This window comes from Pteropus alecto, unplaced genomic scaffold (genome assembly GCF_000325575.1).
Source record: "Pteropus alecto unplaced genomic scaffold, ASM32557v1 scaffold160, whole genome shotgun sequence".
NCBI lineage: Eukaryota > Metazoa > Chordata > Mammalia > Chiroptera > Pteropodidae > Pteropus > Pteropus alecto.
Window position 1 is genome coordinate 4,730,709 of NW_006429864.1, and position 21,931 is coordinate 4,752,639.

The following is a 21,931-nucleotide window of genomic DNA, read 5'->3' on the forward strand; positions in this document are numbered from 1 at the left end:
CACCTGATAGGATTTCCCAGAGCTCCTCCATTCGGGTTGCTTTCCAAATGCTGCCACGATCATTCTTACAGCAGTGTGGCCAGAACAGAAGACATTACTCCAATGAGCAAACAATGCACGCTAATAGAACTTTCCTGGGACCGAGGATGAATCACTGTTTCGAAGGCTGCCTGGCCCCCCTTTGTTTATTCCCTAAGCGCATGTGCTGGGGGTGGGGGCTGAAGCCCGCGATCGGTGATGAGCCCAGGGTAGGGTGGGTAGGTTTGGACTGTTGATCTCAGTCTTCTCCATTTGACAGCTTTGCCCACTGAGGGGACCCAGGGTGTCACCCTGTGTCCCCGTCAGAGCTGAGTTTAAAATTGGGTGAGCAATTGGGTGAGCAAGACTGCGCTGTTCCCTTTGGGGTGTGTGTGTCAGAAAAAGAAAGAGAAAGAGAGAGAGAGAGAGAGAGAGAGAGAGAGAGAGAGAGAGAGAGAGGGAGGGAGAGAGAAAGAGAGTTTTCTGCCTGATCCAGGAATTCTCCTGGATGGCAGAATTGGTTTCCATAACGACTTTCTGATATAAACATATTTGATAAAAATAAGTTAACAGCGGAGAGCACAGAATCTCAGAGTGCCGAGAGAGAGAGAGAGAGAGAGAGAGAGAACGCGCCTGACCTACAAGCCGAGAGAGAGAGAGAGACAGAGATTTTGAGCTCTTCGAAGACCCCCACTTCCAGGTCGGCCTCTCTATATACACTTTCCATAAACCCACTAAAAAGCTTTGTTTACCATATCCTTGTATATACTGGTCCCTTCCTGCCTATACACACTATATTCCTAGTCTCTCTCTCTCGCTCGCTCTCCCTCTCCCTCTCTCCCTTGCTCCTTAGTTACCTGAAGCACTACAGTATGTATGGGATAATATGACAAATTCATTTCCAATTCATTGCATTATCCCTTGAATATTTTAATGACTCATTGAATGGAGTAAAAAAAGCTATTTCAAATGAACAATTATGCTGCATTAGTCTAAGGGCTGATTATATTTAAACACTGCTCACATGGATAACAGGACACGGCGACCTCAGTGTATGAGAGCTAATTTGGCTCTTATCTCCAAATAATTTTACACCACAAATTACCATGAAAACCTAAAGGGCTTTAAAAACATTCATCAAAAGATAATGTTCCACTTTGTAGCAACACTTTATTTAAATTATTTTGAATGGGGGTGAAGGCATCTCTGGGGTGGGACAGTGACAGCAAAGTGGGGACTGTGAGTAATAAAGAGATGCGAGGGGTGCTCGGTTGTATCAGAAATGAGAGTGGAAAGTGTTGGGGATAAAGCGCAGCCCTGGCCGTGGGAAGCACACCGTTGGCCTGTCACTTGCAGCCTGGCCCCTTGCCCTGGCTTGGTCTGGGACGCCTCCAGGGACTGCTGGTCTGGTCCAGGGAGTCATAGGGCTATTCCCAGAGGCTGAGGGGTGGGGGACAGCCCCTTCCTCCCCCAACTACTGCTTCCACCAAAGTAAGTCTGGGTTGGGTCAGGTCCTTCAGGCTAAGCCCGAATCCATCTAGACTCAAAAGGCAAAAGAATGAGTGGTTTTGTTTGTTTGTTTGTTTACTCCAGGGTTTGTATTTGGGGCATTGTCTAGAATTCTTACTTGGCTACACAGGAGGCCAACAGCCTAAAGGAAGTCGCTAAATCATAAGTGGCTGATGTGGTCAGATCTCAAAGTTGGGGTGGTGGGAGAGAGAACCACATTTGTCAAGAGCAGCAGTACTTCATTCTGGTTCAAAAGCCTTAATCTCATCGAACCCTGGGAAATGTATTATTATCATGCCCATTTTAATGATGAAGAAACTGAGACAGAAATTCCTATCTGGAAGTGGCAGAGCCTGGAGCCTCCCCTGGTTCATTTCACCCAGAAGTGCAGGCTCTTTGCTCCCACTTCAGGTGGCCACGCCCGAGTCTGGTTTATAACCAGGGCCCCTCTGCCTTGTCTCCATCACCAAATGCTTGTTAGGACTCTTAGATCTAAACCTACATGCTCTTAGGGAGCATAAGCCATGCCTTCCAGATGTTTATTCCTTAAAATGGGCCCTCACAGTACAGGACAAAGCGTGCGTAGACAAGTGCACAAACAGCGGCAGCAAAACTGAAAACACAGGTCTAAATAAAGAAGTTAACGAATTAATTTTATTTCCTTGGCTTGGCCTCTTTGTCTGAACTGGTGGTTCCGATAAAAATTGTTTCTTCTTCGTCTATTTATCATCATTAGTTTGCTTCTGAGCATATAGAAAATCGGATCACATAAATACATATATTTAAATTTCGACAGATCTACTCAATTGATTAAGAACAAGGATAATTTTGCCGCTTTCTATCGTGCCTCTCTCTGGGGAGGCTTCTCCTCTTTGTATTTGTAATTTCCTTTTCCCTCGTCTCAATCCTGAGGGGGAAGCATCTGTGTCGGTTTTACAGACGAGAAGCCGCAGTCTCAGAGAGGTCAAGTAATTTGTCTGCGATCACCCAGTAGTGGGGGCGATAATTCAAACACAAGAGTCCTGACACGTGCTACCCACATAACTGGAAAGCAAGAGGCTACGATCCTAGCCCCGTTCATTGGGTTTCTCACTTATCTGATTCGCACTTAGAGATCCTTTAAAGAAACACCTCTCATTACGGGAAAATCCAACCCTATAGAAAATTGTCGACAGAACAATGAACCCTTAGAGGTCCTTTTAATTCAACCCAGAATTGGTTGCACTTACATCTGCCAAAGGCTGAGGGCACTGAATGAAAGGGAAATGTGAACTTGCCGTTTCCTTTTCTTTTTAAAACAAAAAAGATATTCAGGACACATTTTAGAATCATTGACGGTTTCTAGGAAGATTTTCTTTTCTGCAAGAAAAAAGGTACTCTTGTCTCCTTAATTGTTCTTAGCGTTCTTTGTCACCAATCATGATATTCTTTGCGGAAAGTATTAATATACCATCTTCCTGTGTTCAATATTCCCATTAACAATAAAAAGTCTAATGAAAATACCTGCATGAAAAGCTCTGAGCGCTAATTTCAGGGACAAATAGGAGATGAGCCAATAAGCACCTCTTCTGAAACGAACGATGCAAATGAATTGATATCTTAATTAGGCTTTAGCAGGAGGATGGTTAGATTGAATCAGAACTGAAAACCATCTTAAAAGAAAAGCTGAGGACATGGCCCCGGGGGTGGGGGTGGGGTGGGGAGAAAGATGCTGTATGTGTCAGTGCTCTGCTGGAAATCTCTTTTGCTCAGGAGGGATTTTCAAAGAGGAGGCCGAGAAGGATACACACTTTATGTATCAGTCCCTGCCTGCTCGAGCTGCAGCCTCCTTCTTCTGCCTCACCCGAACGGGAGCCCTTGGAGGGCAGAGACAGCCAGTCCCTGATTTGTCTGCGTCCGTAACCTCAGAGCTAGCGTGGTGCCTGACTTCAAGCAACAACAATAATATCATGATGAAAGGCTATTCAGAGCTTACTATACATTCTGTGTACTGTTTTAAGTGCTTGACTTAAAATAACTCATTTAAGCTTCCTAACAACAGTATGAGGTAGGGACTGATGCCCCCCACTTCACGAGTCAGCGTACTGAGACACGGGTTGAGCAACTTGCCCCCTGAAATCGCATACCTAATACAGGTAGGTTCAGATTAGAACTACAGCAGTCTGGCTCCAGATTCCTTGCTCTTCAGCTCTATGTCATAGCAAATAATGGTCAATCCATGTTTTTGGAATTAAAGCAACAAAGGGTACCATGCATGCCTAGTCCTACTGATGGGCTTCTGTCCAGTTCTTAGATTAATTTAAAAACGACTCTGTCTTAGACCCTGACAGCCTTTCCGTGTGGGGGCTGCAGATGCTTCCTTTATTCCTAAGAACTGGCTGCTCTCCTGTTTTAACCTGCACAGAGAGTCTCAAAATTGTCCCTACTGAGGGGGTCCCCCAGGCATGGCCCAGTCCACCACCCAGTTAGTCCTGGGCCCCTAATATCTAGGCCAGCCGAGTTTGCCTCTGTGGCCATTGTGAATTGCAGGACCATTGTCACTCCATGTTTGCAGTGACTTTATGGCATGCCCTATTGCTGAGGCTACTAACTGCTGAGAGTAATGATAATATGTAGGGTTTACTTTTATGAGGTTCAAAACTCAGCTGTATTTAATTTACCAAGATAGCATCCCCCGGAGAGGTTGCCCAGACCATCTACCCAGAAAAGGTAACCGGAAGTAGGGTCCTGGCATGGTGAGGGAAGCACAGAAATCATGTTTCCTGTCCTGTGGAGAGAGCATGGTGGCCCCCCTCTGCCACAGCGGAGCTGATGGGAGCCACGTGCTGTGAACTCAGACCACATGGAATGGGAGGAAGGGCGTGCGGTTTGGAGTTGGGGTCCTGGATTGAAGACCCACCTCTACAACCCACTAGATGAGAGACTGTGTCATTCAATTGCTCTACGTCTTGCTTCACCCATCCAAAAAATGGGGATAACACTCAGTTCACAAAGTGATTTTGGGGATCAAAAGGAAGTTTCAAAGTGTTTTTCATTTGAAAATTGCTCCACAAATTGGGTGATATTAATGACAACCAAGGCATCCTGACATGGAACGCTTCAGCCTTCCTTCAAGCTGCTGAACTACCCCTGGATGCCTGTTAAACTCAGATGCTGCATCCTCTCCAGACTGACTGAAGTGGTGCCCAGGAATCTGCATTTTTACAAGCTGATTCGAATGTGCTCTCATATTTGAGACCACTCAGCAGCAGCTAACACCTACACAAAGGAAATGCTTCTTGGTGTGTTTGGAGCTCTGTCTTCCTTTGGCCAAGGGCCATAGCCTGAGACCCAAATGGGCCTGGTTTACATGGGCTTTGGGGCTGATGGAATTTGGGGGCTGGTGGGCAGGCCAAGCAGATACAGCTGAGAGCCCCTGCTTCCTGCTGGCCCCTCAGATCATGGAAAGTAGGTGAAAATGTGACTGAAACCCAAGCCTCCACCAGCCTGAATGGGAAGGCCGAGGGCCGCACCCGGGCAGGTGGCCGTGGTAAGCTCTGTGGTTTAGCGGTCTTGCCGGACAGCTGCCACCTGCCACCTGCCACCTGCTCTACTTCTGACCTGGGCTACTGAGGCAGAACCCATATCTGCACCACAAGGCTTACGTGAGAGAACTGTCTCGAGTGAGTATTGGGGTGAAGGCAGTGGCCGGAGGGGATTTTGGGCTTGTTAGAGAGACAGCCTCGTGGCCCCTGGGCCCCTCGGCTGCTGAAGTTTTTCCATCTACAACAGCTTCCGATCTCAGAATTGCCCAGTAGAACCCTCTTACAGAGAGCCTTGTGCAGGGGGTGGGCTATAAATGTGACGTCCAGGGCCACACTCTTTTCTTGAGAGTTTCAGCCTCTTGTGACTGCCAGGGAGTCCCAGGCACAGAGAATGGCAACACTCTGGCTTGGGACAGGATCCAGCATCTTTCTGTTTTGTGCCCTCAGTTCCCCTCCCTGCCCCGATGGCATGAAACTCCGGTTCTGCCCCTTCACATGCTTATGGTATTCCCAAGGCTCTTCGTCAGGCCGAGGGGGGGCTTGGAAGGGCAGTGTGGGAGCTTTCCCTCGGGACCTTGTTCACCTGAACATCTGGCAAAGGGCCTGTGGTCACTGGGAAGGGTTAGGTGCCAGGGTAACTCTCCCATGCCCGGACGCTAATGGCCGTGAGAACTGCCTTGCTCAGGAGTGTCAGTAACTAGTTCAGAGGACACCCCTTCTTCCGCCCCATAGCTCTAGAAGGAAGAACACAAGTTCCTTATATCTGGCGCCCTCTATGTTTTCCAAAATGCTCTCAGTATGATGCTTCTGCATTGGATCATCACGACGACTGCCTAGAGGGAGTAACAGGGCTCTTACCTTACAGACAAAGACCGTCCAGAGAGATTTCGAGTGACTCGATAAAGTCAATGAGTTGGAAACCAGCCAAGCCTGAATCCAAACTTCATATTTCTAGTTCTGGGTTTCCACTACCTAACGAGATCGATGCCCTTGCACGCTATGCAAAGGTCATCCATGGGCTTTGTAGGCAGAGAGGCACAAGTGCGTGAAGCTAGTGGGGATTTTCCCAAAGTGCGGTGCCAGGCACTTGTGAACAAAAGGTTCCCTAGTCAAATGAGATTGGAAAATAAGTGCATACTATATAGCGCATATTAAAATATTGAAAGCTCTAAAAAGCCCTTCAGTGAGGAATGGGGTTAAGTCAGTTTAACCCATAGCTTGTCTGGCAGTAGAACCTTTCCCCTCCCCTGCAACATAATGCCTATTGACAATCTACTAGATTTGTGTTCCTCAGACCTGCTCCTTCACAAATATGACAGCAAAGGGACAAAGACGAAGAGAAGCCATTTGTTCCGGTCAAGGAAGGGAAATTGCCACGCCTCCTCCATGCCCCAGGGGAGCAGGGGCTCCTGCAGGATCCCCCCTGCCGGCCAGTTCTGCTTCCCCGACTGCACAGAAACCCCCCCACCCCCGGTGCCCCTAGATCCAGGCCCCTGGCATTGGTGTGCCGGAGCCAAGTGTTACGTTTTTAGAAATCTTGTGAGTCAGTTGTTAAATCATCAGTAGCTTGAAATTGGCCATGGCGGGAGTATTTACACTGCAGAAATCAGCAAATACTACAAATCAGGGCTCCTTCCCCTGTGATCCTGAGAGCCCATTAATCTGTGCACCACTGATCCTAGGACATTTTTTTGAAATTATTAGAAAACTTGAGAGGGGCTGTGACAGCTAGGTGCTGGGCGCCACCTGACACAGAAGTCCTTGCTCATCAGGGTCCTCAACCTTCATGAATGAGAGCTGAGAACTGCACAGAATGATAGCCCCAAATAAATCAGAAAGTGCCTCCTAGCCTGCTTACCTTGATATTTGTCACCAGCCAATGTCTCCAGAACCGAGCTTTGGGGAAAGACTTGCTAGGGGCATCTGGGTCCACCATCACCAGGATATAGGTTGCATCCTGTAACACATTCACCAAAAAGAAATGTAGCATCATGGCTAGAATCCTGATAGAAAAACTATCAGGTGCAGACCCTCCTTTTACCTTTATTCCAGCTGAGAATGGCTGACCAATCCCTATAGCTTCCGGCTCAGGTCATCCTGATTCTCATGATATCGCTCTTATGTCACATGTTTATTTCCAGAGAAATAAAGTCTATGAAGAAGACAGCTTAATAATTCGGCTTCCTCTTTATGAAGGAGAATAAATCAAACAAGCATATTTGCTAAGCACTGGAAGTCTCTAGCATCGTGCTAGGTGCTATGGAAGAAACGAAGAAACCTAAAACAGGACTTCTGCTCTAAAGAATTGTAGTTGGAGTGACTTATCCATTCATTCAGCAAATACAGGAGAACTGACTCTGGATCAGGAATCATACTAATTAAAATAAATACTAGGATTCATTATCTCTTCATTCATTATTCCTTCAACAAGCATTTACTGGACACCTAGTGTGTGCCTGAAACTGTTCTAGGTGCTAAGAATCCAACAGAGAATAAAGACAGTGTGATCCATACTCCATACTTTCAGGAAGCTTTTATTCTAGGTAAGAAACACAGATTTAAAAACAAACAAAAAACAAACAAACAAACAAAACAAAAAACCCACCCCTGCCTCAAAAAAACCCAAGAAAATATCAGTTTGTGATTAGTGCTCAGCCATGATTAAAATAAAATAGGGTAGGGTGAGCCAGAGTAAGCATCCCGAAAAGAGGAAACAGCTTCTAGAAAGGCCTACAGGTGGGAAAAAGTTAGGGTCTGAGGAATGGAAAGAATGCCATGTGGCTAGGGGCAAGCAACGGGGTTTGGGGGTGGGGAACAGACCTGGCGGAGTTGGAGAGGTGGGCAGGGCTAGACCACAATGACTTTGTAGCCCAGATGAAGAGCAGGGGCGTATTCTAAGTGCAACGCAGAACTATTGGAGGGTTTTAGCCAGGAGACTAAATAAAGAGAATGGTATGCTCTGATTTACATTTTTTTAAAGATTGTTTGGGTGGCGGGGTGGAGAATAAATGCTTGGCGGGAGGCAAAGGAGAAAGCCAGTTGGGAGGCGACTGCAGTAGTACAATGAAGGTGATGGCGTCTTGGACTAGGATGGTAGCAGTGGAGACGACAATAAGTAGACGGATTAAGGAAGTATTTTTAGGTAGAAGGGAAGAGACTTGCTGATGATCTAGACCGTACGGCAGTGAGGAAGGGATGGGGAAAGAGAAATGAAGAACGAAGCCTGGGTTTTTGGTTTGACCAGCTAGGTAAATGGTGCCATTTAATGACACCTGGAGAAGAGAATGTTTAAAGGAGGACATCAAGAGTCCTGTTTTAGACATGTGAAGTTTAAAATGCTTCTTAGAAGACAAGTTTATAAGTCAGAGTCTGGAGTTTAGGGGAGAGATCAGGATTATAGGAGTCATTTACATTTATATGTAAATCTAGGAGTCACTTACATATAGACGGTCCTAAATCCATAGAATAATGAGATTATTCATGGAGAGGTTAGACGTGGAGAATAAAACAGGTCTCACGACTGAACTCTAGAACGTGCTAACATTAAGAAGAGATTGCTAGAGGAGACTCTAGCACAGGAGACTGTAGAGTTAGGGAGGTAAGGGAAATGCCTACGGAGTAGATATTCTGAAAGCAAGACAGAAAGCGTTTCAAGAATGAGGACGTGGTCGACTGTGTTGAACGTAGCAGAAAGGTAGAGCAAGATGCGGACACAGATGTGACAATGTGATTTGACAACTTGGAAATCGCTGTTATCTCGGCACGACCAATTTCAGTGGAGTAGAAAGGACTGAGGTTTGATTGGAATAGGTGGGGACGAGACGGGAGATGAGGAACTGGAGATAGTTATTAACGATGATTTTAAAAGAAGTTCTGGTGTGAAGGACAGCTGAGACATGGAGTGGTTGTTATTAGTGCGGAAGGAAGAGTCAAAAGATCTTTTAATTTTATTCTTATTTTTTAAGAGATGGATGACAGGCACGTTTGCAGGCCAATGGAAATGATCCGATGGAAAGGGAGTTATAAATGGTAGAGGGAAAAAGGGGATCATTTCAAGAACCAAGACCCTGGGAAGTGGAAAAGGGCTGGATTCAGAGCAAAAGTGAGGCTCGGCCTTTGGTGGGAGCAGAGGACAGGGGCTCCAATGCAAGGGAATGGGAAGATGTGTGGTGAGGAGTAAGAAAATTGTCTTCTGGTTGCTTCTATTTTCTCAGTGAATTAGCAGGTGGGTCTTAGAAGGATTAGAGGTTGTCCGGCGACAGAGAAGAAGTTGTGCAATAGTCATTTTGGAAAGTAAGAAACTGAATAAACCAGAGGTCTGTAGAAAGGTTACTAGGTAATACTACATTCCACTGTTGTGTGCTTTTTAACTGTGCATTCGCAGGCATGGAATAAGTGGTAGTCGGGTTTAATTTGTATAGGGACTTAGACTGGTAAGTACGAGGGGAGGAGGAGGTTGTGAGAGAGGAAGAAGCAAGCAAGATGAATAGAGAAGACTTCTGGGCCTCCTCTCGATCTGAAGGGAGAGACAGACATAGACGTAACTGCAGTTCCACGTGCCTGAATCGAGGAGCATTTACTGACTACTGAGGGAGCACGGCAGAGGGAGCCTAAACCTCTCCACCTCGGGAGTCCAAGAAAGCTGCACAGAGTTATCTTTTTTACTTACTCTTGAAGAATGAGCTGGTAAAGGGTCAGGAAAAGCAGTCAAAAGGCAAAGGGGAGGGTCTGTGCCAGGCATGAGGGTGCTTGGGGATGGCCAGAGTCTTGGTGTGCTGGAATCCAGGGCATCTAGAAAGGACGGGTAAATGACAGAGCTGAAAGGTTACTGGGACCAGGTCACAGAAAGCCTTACATGTCTTAAGTTGTTTAGAATTTGTTTGGCAAGGGGAGCCACTGAAATTGTTTGAAGAGATAACTGGCATGATTAAATGTGTGCCGTGGAAAGGTACACGACGTGGATGCGTAAAAGACTAAAAGTAGAGTGAAAAAGAAAGATAACTGGAATACTCCGAAGAGAGGTTCTGAGGGCCTGAAAATTCAAGTACTAATAGAGAAAGGAGAGGCATCTGTACCGTACAATCAACAGCATGAAGTGACTACTGGAGAGGGCGGATGCACGCAGGAAACAGAGATGTCTAGGATGATGCTGAGATTCTGTCTCGGGCAACTAGGTGTATATCAGGAGTAACAAATTTGGGAGAAGGTGTGTTTGGTGTTGAAACATCCTTTTAAGGATGTACCTTAAATGTAACTACGAGGCTGAAACTCTTTTAAGACTTGGCATGTGGGTGGGGGGCATGGGGATGAATGAGATCGTCAGGGAGAACTTGTAGAGCGAGAACACAAGAACCACTAGCGTGGGACTCAGGAACTCAAAGAGGAGGGGAGGGGCGAGACTGAGGAGAAGAGAATTAGGGGGAACCAGGGAACATAGTGTCATGGACACCAAGAGAAAAAACGGTTCCAGAAAGGGGCGGGGCTGGGGTCAATATAACAGAGCCATCGAGGGATAAGGGCCATTGGCTTTGACAATTGAAGGATCACTGGCAACTTTCCAAAGATGAATTTTTTTTAAAGAAAAACACTGATTATTGAATGTTAATATCCAAAAGAATCAGTGAACCACATATTAGATACTATGGGAAATTAAGTCAGAGAAAATGAAGATAAGCCCACTAAAATTTTCAAGAACTCAGAAGAAAACGATAAAGAGATGAAAATATTAGTGGGAAAATAGAATTAAATCATAAATTGCCCGTCTGTGAATTTGTGTGTGTATGTGAATTTGTGTGTGTGTGTGTGTGTGTGTGTGTGTGTGTGTGTGTGTAATCCCACTAGAATCCCAGAGAGAAAAAAACTGTCTAATTGATACATCCAGGAATTGGTTCTAGCCAAAGTAATAAGAAAATAAAAAGAAACAAAGTGTAAGTACTGTAAAAGAATAAATAAGACTGTCTATCTGTTCTGTCTTTAAATTTTTTTGCACATGACACGATTAACTACCTGAGAAATCCAAAAGAATCAGCTGGAAACAATTATACTAATATTCAGTAAAGTGAGTTGTTACAAAATGCACACAAAATGAGGACTTTTTTACAGACTAATAATGGTCAGTTAGAAAATATACTTTAAAAATACAATTTATAATTTCAATGAAAACATAAAATATCTAAGAAGAAACTTGATGAAAATGCAAGACTTATACAAAGAAAACAAAAACATTACTGATGTACATAAAAAGAAAGCTTGAATAGATGGAGAGAGACCTACTATGCTGAAATAATCATTTGCAAATATGCCAATAATCCTTTAATTAATTAGTTTATTTAACACAATTTCAATCAAAACCCTAAGTAGATGGGTTGAGAACTTCAAGAAATGATTATAAAGCTTAGAATAAATGCAAAAAAATTTAGCCAAAGTAATATTTTAAAAATTTGATTTTTGTAGATATTAAAATATATTATAAAACTACAATAATTACAATGTGGTGTTGACTAAAGAATAAATAAGTAAAGGAAGCAAAATAGAAAATCTAGAGATAAACTCATGTTCTTAATATCAGTGTATTTAATACATGATCAAATGATCATTAACTGTGTGTTATTTAATATATGATTAAGTTATTTCAAATCAGTGGGGAAAAGATTATTTTATAAGTGCTATTGAGACAGTTGGCTCACTATGTGAAATATACTTCAGCCTCTATTTCTCTCTCAGTTACCAAAAAACTTCCAGATTTAAATGTAAAAATGAAAAGAAATTCTTTAAAAACTGATTTGATAAAATTAAAGTGAGTTTATATAATGGAATACTTGGTTAGAGTTAGATCTTTATATTTTAATATGGGAAAATGTCCAAAAAATGGGAAAATATCCACAATATACTAGTAAGTGAAGTAGTAGAATAGTTTGTATATCTAAAATGTGCAAGAAACTATATATCTAACTATATATATTTACAGATATATTTGCATATGCATGGAAAATGTCTGGAAAAGTACACACCAAACTGTTAACAGTAAATGACAAGAAGGAAAAGATTGATATATTTAACTGGATATAATTTTGAAACTTTTCTATGACAAAGAAAAGCAAAATAAGAATCAAAACAATAAGCCAGGAAAAATCATTTACGAGATCTATGAAAAAAGGGTTAATATCCTTAATAAATAAAGTATTTTTAAATCAATAACAGAAAGACTAATAACCCAAAGAAAAAAGAGACAAACAAGATAAATAGATAATTCATAAAATAAGAAATACAAATGACCAATAAATGTACGAACAAATGTCTGATTTCATTAGTAATCAAAGATATGAAAATTATAAAATAAAATGTCATTTTGGCTATAAAATCGACATATATTTTTTATGTTTATCCCCAGAGTTTTTAAGGTATATACAAACAATGGGTAGGTTACCAAACCTTATGTAATATATGATCTTATTGTCTTTGCTAATCAGAAGACCAAAACATATATCATGCAGCCAACTCATGTGAGGGATGGGTCAGCATGGCACAAGAGTGCTCATTTCCAGATGCGGACCGACATGCCACCCCCTCTCTGTAACTCAGAGGTGCCCAGGCAGAGGGGCTTTCCAGACACGGACGTGAACTCTAGAGGCTCCAAGACTTTCTCCCTCCAGCTTGCCCTGTGGGGTGTCTGTGTGTGTCTGCCCCTCCCAGAGAGGATGAGGGAAACTATTCCTTGGACAGAATATGACGGCATGTCGGTAGTCAGTCTCAAACCCTCAGTAGTACTGAGCATAGTGCCATGAGAAGGTGGGACCTGTAATAATCCTGTCTTTTATTTTCTGATACTTTGACATCTGGGGCCTTGCTGACCCTGGAGAGGCTGCCAATTCCCAGAGATAGCACACACTCACCTAAGAACATGCTTTCAAATGCAAACCTACCAACCCAGAGCCTACATCCTGCACCAGCGGTCCCCAATCTTTTTGGCAGCAGAAACCGGTGCTCCTATGAGAATCTAATGCCTGATGATCTGAGGTGGAGCTGAAGCAGTGATGCTAGCGCTGGGGAGCAGCTGCAAACACAGATGAAGCTTCGCTGGCTCACCGCCGTTCACCTCCTGCTGTGCGGCCCGGTTCCTAAGAGGTCTGCGGCCCAGGGATTGGGGATCCCTGCCCTACACCACCACCTCCATTATCAGGCTCAACCACTATTCCCCCTGACATAATCATCTCAGGGCCAGGTACCAGACAACTCAGGGCAGCCCCCATGCCCCTGAGCCCACCGGAATTACTCAAATCAGCCAATCCTAAACCTATGTGCCCTGCTTATCCTGCCTCACCTGTTCCTTCCCACAGGTCACAATAAAGGCTCTCACCCATGCTTTCCCTGTACTCCCTCTGCCTCCTGACTGACCCTGGTGCTCCCCATGTGGCCCCGGGAGGCCTGCCGTTACTCCTGTTTCTAAGGACCTACGAGTGTAAACCTCTTCCTTCGTGATCATCGTTTCCGTCTGTACGTCTTACCAAACCCAATCAAAACCAACCCCAGGTACATTTTAGAACAGGGCCCTTGACTCCTTATAACTTAGATATCCATCCAGCCCATTTGGAGACCACCACAGGAAACTGGGGGGTGTCTACCATTGCATTTCTCTAATTTTTTGATATAATGATGGATGTGGCTTGTTGCCTACAGCACTTGTTTCTGAATGGGAGATTGAGATGGCCTGCCAAGGTTAAGGTTCATGGTCAAGTTGAGTGAAGAACCATCTTCTTCCAGGCGGTAGTTCTCACCCCTGACTCAGTATTAGAATCACCAGGTAGCTCTTCAAAGCTACCAAGCCTGGACCCTTGACTTAAGAAGTCCAGAGTGGGTCCTAGGCATCGGTGTGACCCGGAAGTTTCCCAGGTGACACTAATGTGGAGTTAGGGGTGAGAACTACAGTCCTAAAGTCTGGTTCCCCAAAGTCTTTGATCAAATCTGCCACTGACTGAAATCCAGGTTTCTTTCTTTCTGTTTAGTGCACTGTCAGGAAAGATTGTGTGTCCTGACCTCAGCTAGGGTCCCTTATGCCTGGGGCCTGAAGATTAAGGGGCTCAGGCACCAAATCGAGAAGCTGAAGTCACCAGCACAAGTCACCCTCCGCTCCCACTGTTCATTATCATATTGGTCGGAATACAAATTTAGACTATAGTGGGTTGGTTTGTTTGAACCTCCCCCGCAAAGTTCTGTATGGGAAATCTAGTTAAGAGCCTTCTTCCTGGGGGAGGTTGAGTACAACAGCTGTCCCCCACCAGGGCTGATGGTCCTCCCCAGGATGCAGTCTAGCATTGCCCCTTGAGCCTAAAGCCTTTCCTTCCCAAAGACCGACTCCCATTTCAGGCTGGCGTCCAGAAGGACAGCCTTTCTCTCCATAGCTGCTGAGAGATACTTCCTGGGCTGTGTGGACAGAGGCACCTTGACCTGGGAGCAGGGGCTCATGTCACACTTTGACACATTTGGGAAGAGGTGTTGTGTAGACACTGTGGATCTGGTATTCTTCTTCCTTGCCTTTCTCAACTATAGAGGCTGGAAAGCTAGAATACTGGACTTCTCAGCCTCCCCTGCACCAAGGGGAGGCCATGTTCTGGCCAAGAAGATACAGGAGAAAGGTCTCCTGAATGAAAGAAAAGAGTTCACTAGGAGAAAACCCTTGCTGCCTCTGTCTCTTTACCCATTCTCCTTCTTCCTGCCTGGAATATGGCTATGATGTTAGGTGTGCAGCAGCCATTCTGTGACCAAGAGGGGACAAGCATGAGGTTAAAGGCCTACGTACTAAGTATGATGAAGTAGAAAGATGGGAAAAACCTGGGTCCTTGAGCAGCTGAATGCACCTGGATTGCCAGCCCCTAGACTCGCTCTTGCATGGAACAAACCCTTAAGTTCCTGTAGAAGGAATTTTTCTTCCTCATACCCAAAAATGTTCCCACCTGATGGATACATCAGTTTTCTGTGCTCGTTTTGTCAAGTGAGTGCCAGAGGTCGCTCTTCAGAACGGCATCTCTATGTCGTAAAAGGATTACTCCAGTAAATGACAGAAGGCCTGAATCTGAGACTGAGTTGTTTTATTTAATAGGCTGAGTGTTTGGGGCTAAGTTGTCTGCTCTCAGTTTACTGATCCGCAAAACAGCAATACTGTGCAGTTTACTGATCCGCAAAACAGAAATACTGTGTGTCTCACACACTGGGCTATTCTAAAAAGGAAATGAATTAATAGTGAGGATAGCAGTGGCGGGGTTGTCGGGGGGGTGCGCGGTGGGGAAGGAGGGTTACACCGTCATAGGGAGAGTGGTAGTCAATGAGGAAAAATAAAGATGATTTGGCAAGGGCTGGATGGTGCTGTCGGAGGCGGCATGTGATATGGATCCGAGTCAGTTAAGGCTATAATTTGATGTGGCCAGAGTCACATTACTGGAACAAGGGGCAGCGTAGGATAAATCCTCTAAATAGAGATTATTATTCTGATGAAAAAATTGAGACTCAGAAGGATCAGAGGATCTGTCTGAGGAAATATACTTGAGCGATGTGAATCCTATCCAGTCACTGTGCAGCCTTGAGCAAATTGTCTAAGCTTTCTGGGCCTCAGGTTCATTACCTATACATAGAGATTATAATAATCATCATGCTTTTCTCTTAGATTGCTACGCACACTGACTTAATAAATGGCTTAGAATGGTGCCCGTAACATGATAAGTGATCAATAAATGCCAGTCATTGAAAACAAGTGAAAGGCTTCTCTGGGATTTAAAACCATGTCCCTTATCTTCCAATTCCGCCCTCTTCTCCCTGCTCAGACGGGCAGGCACAGGTTAAGAGGAAGGGGGACAGATTTGGGCTTGACTGTTACTTGCAACAATACAGTATTTGTTTGTGTGTTGCAAATGCCTCCATACCTAAGTCTCTGGACACTTGTGTAATTTAAAACATACATACTACAAAGATGTACTTATTGGCAACACGTTCCAGCATCTCTGAATCAAGTGCCTTCTGCCACCGCGCTGCCCAGTCCTCTGGGGATGACGATCCCTCCACAGCATCTGCTTGCTCAAGATGGCTGGGGGAAGGAACGCTCTTGCCTGGCTCAGCGGGTTCTGGGGTTCTGGCTGCGTGCCACGGGGATGAGGGCGGTGGTGAGTGGTGAGTTCAAATCCTGCTGAGTTCACTGTATTCTACCCACTCCCCAAAGCCCACACTCTGTCCCTCTGGCCCACTGAAACTTTCCTGTCTTAATAAAGCTGAGGGACTTATTTAAATTTCAAAGTCTCCTCCGCAGCCAAGCAGGCAGCAGAAATCATTGCGTGTCAGGTGAGGAATGAAGATATTATCTGTTCTGCATTGGAAGCGGGGAGGAGAGGAAACCGAAGGAAGGGAAAGAAAAGGAGAGCTCGTAAGCAACATAGAGTGTGGCGGGTCCTTTCTCTAATCTAATTAATTATCTACCTCCAAAAGCTATATTCCCGTCCACCCCGCTCACCAGTTCCTCCTCTGACGTCTATTTCTGTGAAAGGCAATACCATTTGTCAGCCATCAGATCTAAAATATGAATCATCTTTTGACTCTTCCCTCTCCAATCACGTTCGGTTCTTTATGATTTCCAAGTTTAGGGTCTCTCTAGGATCCACTCTCACCTTTCTTCATCCTCTCTGACTCTCTTAGGTGAGGTCTGAACTAGCTTCTGCCTCTGCTGTTCCAACAGCCTCCCAGCCGGCCTTCTGACCTCTCGACTCCCTCCCTACTCATTTGTACTGACTTCTATTATAGTAATCCAGTGGAGTCTTGACAAACCAATTCTTAAAAAAACAAAGGAAGGAAAAAAAGAAGGAAGGAAGGAAGGAAGGACGGAAGGAAGGAAGGAAGGAAGGAAGGAAGGAAGGAAGGAAGGAAGGAAGGAAGGAAGGAAGGGAAAAAAAGGAGGGAGGGAGGAAGATACACCCTGATCTCCAGTGCCTGCTCATTTCCATGAGTAAATTTCACATCCAAGCTACCAACATGAGGTCACAGAATTGGCTCTTGCAAGCACACAACTGCCCAATAATCTTCCCAAGGAACAGCTCACCACAGATGCATGACTTAAATATAAACTTTGTAACCTGGCATTGGAGGCCTTTTATCGCTTGTTTCAATCAGCCCGCCAACTGACCCCGCCACAGCCCCTCATGTGTCTCCGCAGACTGGGGATGGTTCTGACCTCCAGCATGATTCTTGCTTCCCCACCTTTGTACCCAGTAGAAAGTCAATCCCATTCTTCAAGACACATCTCAAATGCCGCCCACCTCCTCTGTGAATACTTCTTCTAAGGCCCTTCAACCAGATAAGCTATCCTTGCTGTAGAACCCCAGCAGCATTTTGTCTGTAGCTTTGTTGAGGCACTTATCATGGTCTGCTGTGTATCTGATTGTATGTGGGCTTCTCCTGGTCTCTCTTATTAGATATGATTTTCTTGAGGGTAGGGGCTATTATTATTTCTTTGTTGTTCCTGAAGTACCTGGCGTATTTTCTTATACACATTAGGTGCTTAAGAAATATTTGTTGAAATAAACGTACCCATTTCCTCTGTCAGGATAAGACATAGTTTTCTTTTTGTGTTGCTAGATGCTAGACCGGCCTTTTGTATTGCTGTCCCCAACACTGCATCGCTTGCTATGGAGCCTTGCCTTTGTCCTCCTGGACCTTGGTCTGGGGGAGCTGAAGCCCCTGGCTCCTGAGCCAGGCCTCTCACTCACCATCTGCCTCCCAGGAAGTCAAGATCAGCCCAGCCGGACCCAACACTTCCTGCCCAGGGCATGGATGTAAAGCTCCGGTTGGGTTGGCTCTTCTCTAGGGCCAGTTTGCCTAGAAGCTAGGTCTGGGCCTCAGCCAGCCCAGGAAACTTAGCATTTGAACTAGAGCTAGGGCAGATCTGCTAGGCCTGGAGCTGAGCTGTGGCTTGGCCTCCTCTGCTCTTGGCCTGAGCCATGGCAGTCGCCAAGGCCCCTAGTGTGAAGGAATTTGAGTTCTAACTTTAGGTGGCTACGTGGCTGATGGCTGTGTTTGTGAATATCTCATTCCTACTTTGGTCGCCCAGCTGGTGGGAACAGAACGGGTAGTCATGGGACTGTCATCATGTGCTGTCCAGGTTAACATGTAGCATTTCTATTACTATTAACAGACTTTCTGCTCCTCACTCCATCTGTTCTCTGAAATAATTGCAGTTGTACAGACCATGCCTTCGCTACAGGCAAGCTCTGGGGAAGAGGATAGTGCTTTTATGAGGAAAAAAAAAATGTGTTAAAAAATAACAGCAAACACGAGAAGAGAGTGGGAATGGAGCTAACAGCAGGTTTCCAATTTCTTTCAGATTCCGGCCTGTAAAGGTGGCGTTTTCACACTTGTTTGGGGTGACCAAGCCCAGCCAGATGGGGGTGAGTGGCTGGGCTGGTGGCTCAGACTTTTGGGGGTGGTGTTGGTCACCAGGAGAGTCAGCTCCAGGTGTGGTGGGTAGACCCATGGTCAGGCTACCCAATGAGAAGATGCTGAGAAGGGTGGGGCCCTTAGGAAGAGACAGCAGCATTTCAGATGGCATGGTGCACCCTGCTTGAGGGAACTAGGTGGTATCAAGGCCTGGAGGAAATGCTGGGGAATGGAGATGGGCTGGTGGGGAGGGAGAGGTTTGAGCTAAACGGCTGGGTCTGTCTGGGCCTCTGATTCTCCACACACACGGTGGGAGGGGATCATCTCAACGTCCTTTTCTGTTTGGAAGGGCTATTAGGAGGATGGATATGTTATTACAAAATATTAACAATTCTTCTTACCGAGAGTCAAGAGAACGATAAAGACTTATTGTATTTGTATTTCACATACAATTAAGACTTGGTATGTGAAATACAACTTACTAAAAGCACAAAACAAATACTTATGGATTTGAAGCACTCTGATTTGTAAGCATAGTGTGTGTGTCAGGTTTCTGTCTTTTTGTGGGGTGCTGAACGAGGCATAACCTTGAGTACAGTAACCCGATGGGTCTTTGTTCTGGAGCCTTCCTTCCAGCTTGGCCATGTGAGGGGCCCACCTCTGGGTGCCACATCTTATCCAGTGAAACTAAAAATGGTGGTCTTATCCCCTCACCCAATCTACCTCCTGCTGGATCGGTCAAGGAAGAGGTACTGTTGAGCTTTTCTAGGAGCGAATTTGAGGGGAAAAAGAAAAAATGAATTAAGAGAATACAGCCATGTGATCTCTAAGTCTTCTTCCAATTTTAAGGAAGTATTTTCCTTTGAAAGAAACTCACAAAATGCAACTCACAAAATGCAAATAGGACATTCATTAGGGAAAAATTTTTTTGTGTGTGGATTCAATACTATTCTCCAAACCCATAAAATGATTTTTTAAAAACGCATTTGGCTCAGGTAGAGAGTCAGAGGGACCACCATTTGATGATTGTCACAGTGCAAAACATTTTCCAGGCTTTGAGTAGATCTTACCTATCTTTCTTGTTTCAAATCACCCTCAAGACTGGTCAGAACATTCTAGATCTACTTTAAAACTAGATTCAGTGAATCACAGAGATTGGTGGGGCCTTACCTAGAATTTTCAAAATATACAGGATGAAAATATGATACCTTCAGCTGGGAGTCCCAAAAGAACCTGTTTTTTTTTTTTAATATAAAAGAATATTAATAAATTGGGAAGGGGAGGGTTTTCAGCTATTCCTACCTATTGGCAAAATTTTAGAGTTATACTGGGAAAATCCAAATCTTCTTTGGCCAAAGATTTGATTAGAAAGAATGACTCAGTTCCTTGAGAGAATTTCTGTGTTAAAGACTAGTTATATTATATTTATTTTTGGTGTGTTTGCTTCCACTGCCAGGCCTGGGACTGGCAGCTGGCTCTCAGGGTCTTCTGTATACATGAGATGTACAATAAATGTGCGTGCTGAATGCATAAATAAAATATATAACTAATGGAACTAACAGCTAAGGAGTTTACTACCAAGTAAATGCCTTTCCATAAAAAAATGAACCCTGGATGTGCAAACTGATATAATCCATAATTAAAGATTATCAAATGAATAATAGCTACCGTTAAGTGAGCCCTATTGTATTATTTGCCAACCATTTCATATCCCTTGCCTCCATTAATTCCATAGCCGACATAGAGGTTACCACTATTATTCCCATTTTAAAGATGGGGAAACTGAGGCTTCGGAAGGTTGAGTAACTTGTCCACGGGCACAGTATTAGTTACTGGCAGAGGGAAAAAGCAAACCCGGTTCTGCACGATTCCAAAGCCGAGGCTCTGAAGCGCTCTGTTCTGCTGCCCTTTGAGGGGGAGGAAGTAGGATTTCTGTAAAGTGCAATCATGCCTCCTTAATCTGTGACAGTTCTTTGAGGGGGTAAATAAATTAGTGGGAAGGGAAATCGCATTTAGTCTTTCAAAAGCTTTTGACAAAATTACTTTCAAAATTAAGGACTTTTAATGCCAAATATTTTGTCATTGATAGGGAACAGATTAGAGACAGCAACAAACAAAGCCACAAAAGGATCTTTTTCTCTGCTCACTTCTAGATTAAATTCTTTTGGGGCTCCATTTTAGGCCTTTTATGCTACACCTTTATATAGATTGTATAACAGAGTAAGTATGCGATGAAACCACAGGTGATCAGATGATTGGGGGATCCCTTGGCAGGTGAGAATGCCCCCTCAGATAGGGAGAGATCGAGGCTGACCCCGAGAGGCTGTGTGAGCGCACAGCTGTGGGCGTGTGAGCTCTCGGGCAGGCTGGCGCCAGGCCAGGCCGTGGCAGAAAGAATCCTGGGTACCTCCGAGAGGACAACTCAGACAAGGGTATCACAGTTGCTACAGACTGTTGCCTAAAGTCACCTGCCCAAGGGGTCTCTGTGACTCTGAAGGACAAGAGACGTTCGGGCTTAACTGGAAGGAAATGCAGAAAAACAAGCTTGCCGTGTTTGCGTAGAACCATCATATGCTTGCATGGAGGCGCTGTCCTCAGCTTTGAGTGCTGCAGAAAGAGGCCACTAAAATGGTCAAATATAAGGAATAAATGGAAGAAGAAGAAGGAGAGGTCGGATGAGGACGGGAGAAGATAAGGAATGATCCAAGTCTTTCAAATCACTCAGAGCACAAATGTTCAAACGGTCTTGGTCATCAAATCCTGGAAGGTGGAACTAGAGGGAGCTCTTGGCACTTGAAAAGGAAGCAGTACAGACAAAAGGAGCTGCTGACACACAGTGGTCGGCAGACTCTACTTCATTACCCAGGAGGTGAGACAGGTTGAAAATACAAATTGCTCTTTAAAAGGTTTAGAGAAATCTATGGGACATTGGTGCACAATGGTTTCTTGGCTAGATTGTGACTTTTAGGAGGTGATAGCAGGCCTGATAGCAGAGAGAATCAGGGCCATTAAAAGTCTCTGGGTGCAGTGGCCAGAGGCAACATTGATCCACTTTGACCCAGACCAGGGTCCATTTTGACCCAAGGTGCCAATTCTGATGCTCTACTTGGGCTGAAGGAGTTAAGAAATATTATGCCTATATTCTGCGTAGAGAGTAAACATGGTTTACAAAAAGTAATTCCTGGTTCCTACAATTATATCAGCCCTGCCTTTCGGGGGTCGACAGGGAGAGCCTTCAAAATCTGAGGGCTGAGCAGGAGGAGCTTTGGAAAACTGTTACGATAAAGTGGAAGGAGCGTGTCTCTGTGACAAGGCCAGGATCCCAATAGTCCTACAGAGTCACAGGAAGTGTGAGGAGCAGGGCCGGCTTCACGGGCCTGTGACCCGTGTGGCACTAAGAAGGGCAGTGCTTGGTTTAATGCTCTGTCGTTTCCATTTTTGAAATTCTTGATAATGTTTCAACCGGGACA

At 44.8% G+C, this 21,931-nt stretch overlaps 1 protein-coding gene across 1 annotated transcript in view; it reads right to left on the reverse strand.

Annotated features, from left to right (window-relative positions):
• Window positions 1-21,931, reverse strand: part of PEBP4 (phosphatidylethanolamine binding protein 4) — a 190,888-nt gene that overhangs the window by 91,208 nt on the left and 77,749 nt on the right. Inside the window, exon 3 of the mRNA XM_006904392.1 lies at window positions 6,910-7,008. Within this exon, the coding sequence (XP_006904454.1) occupies window positions 6,910-7,008 (99 nt within the window). The remainder of the gene's footprint in view (window positions 1-6,909; window positions 7,009-21,931) is intronic.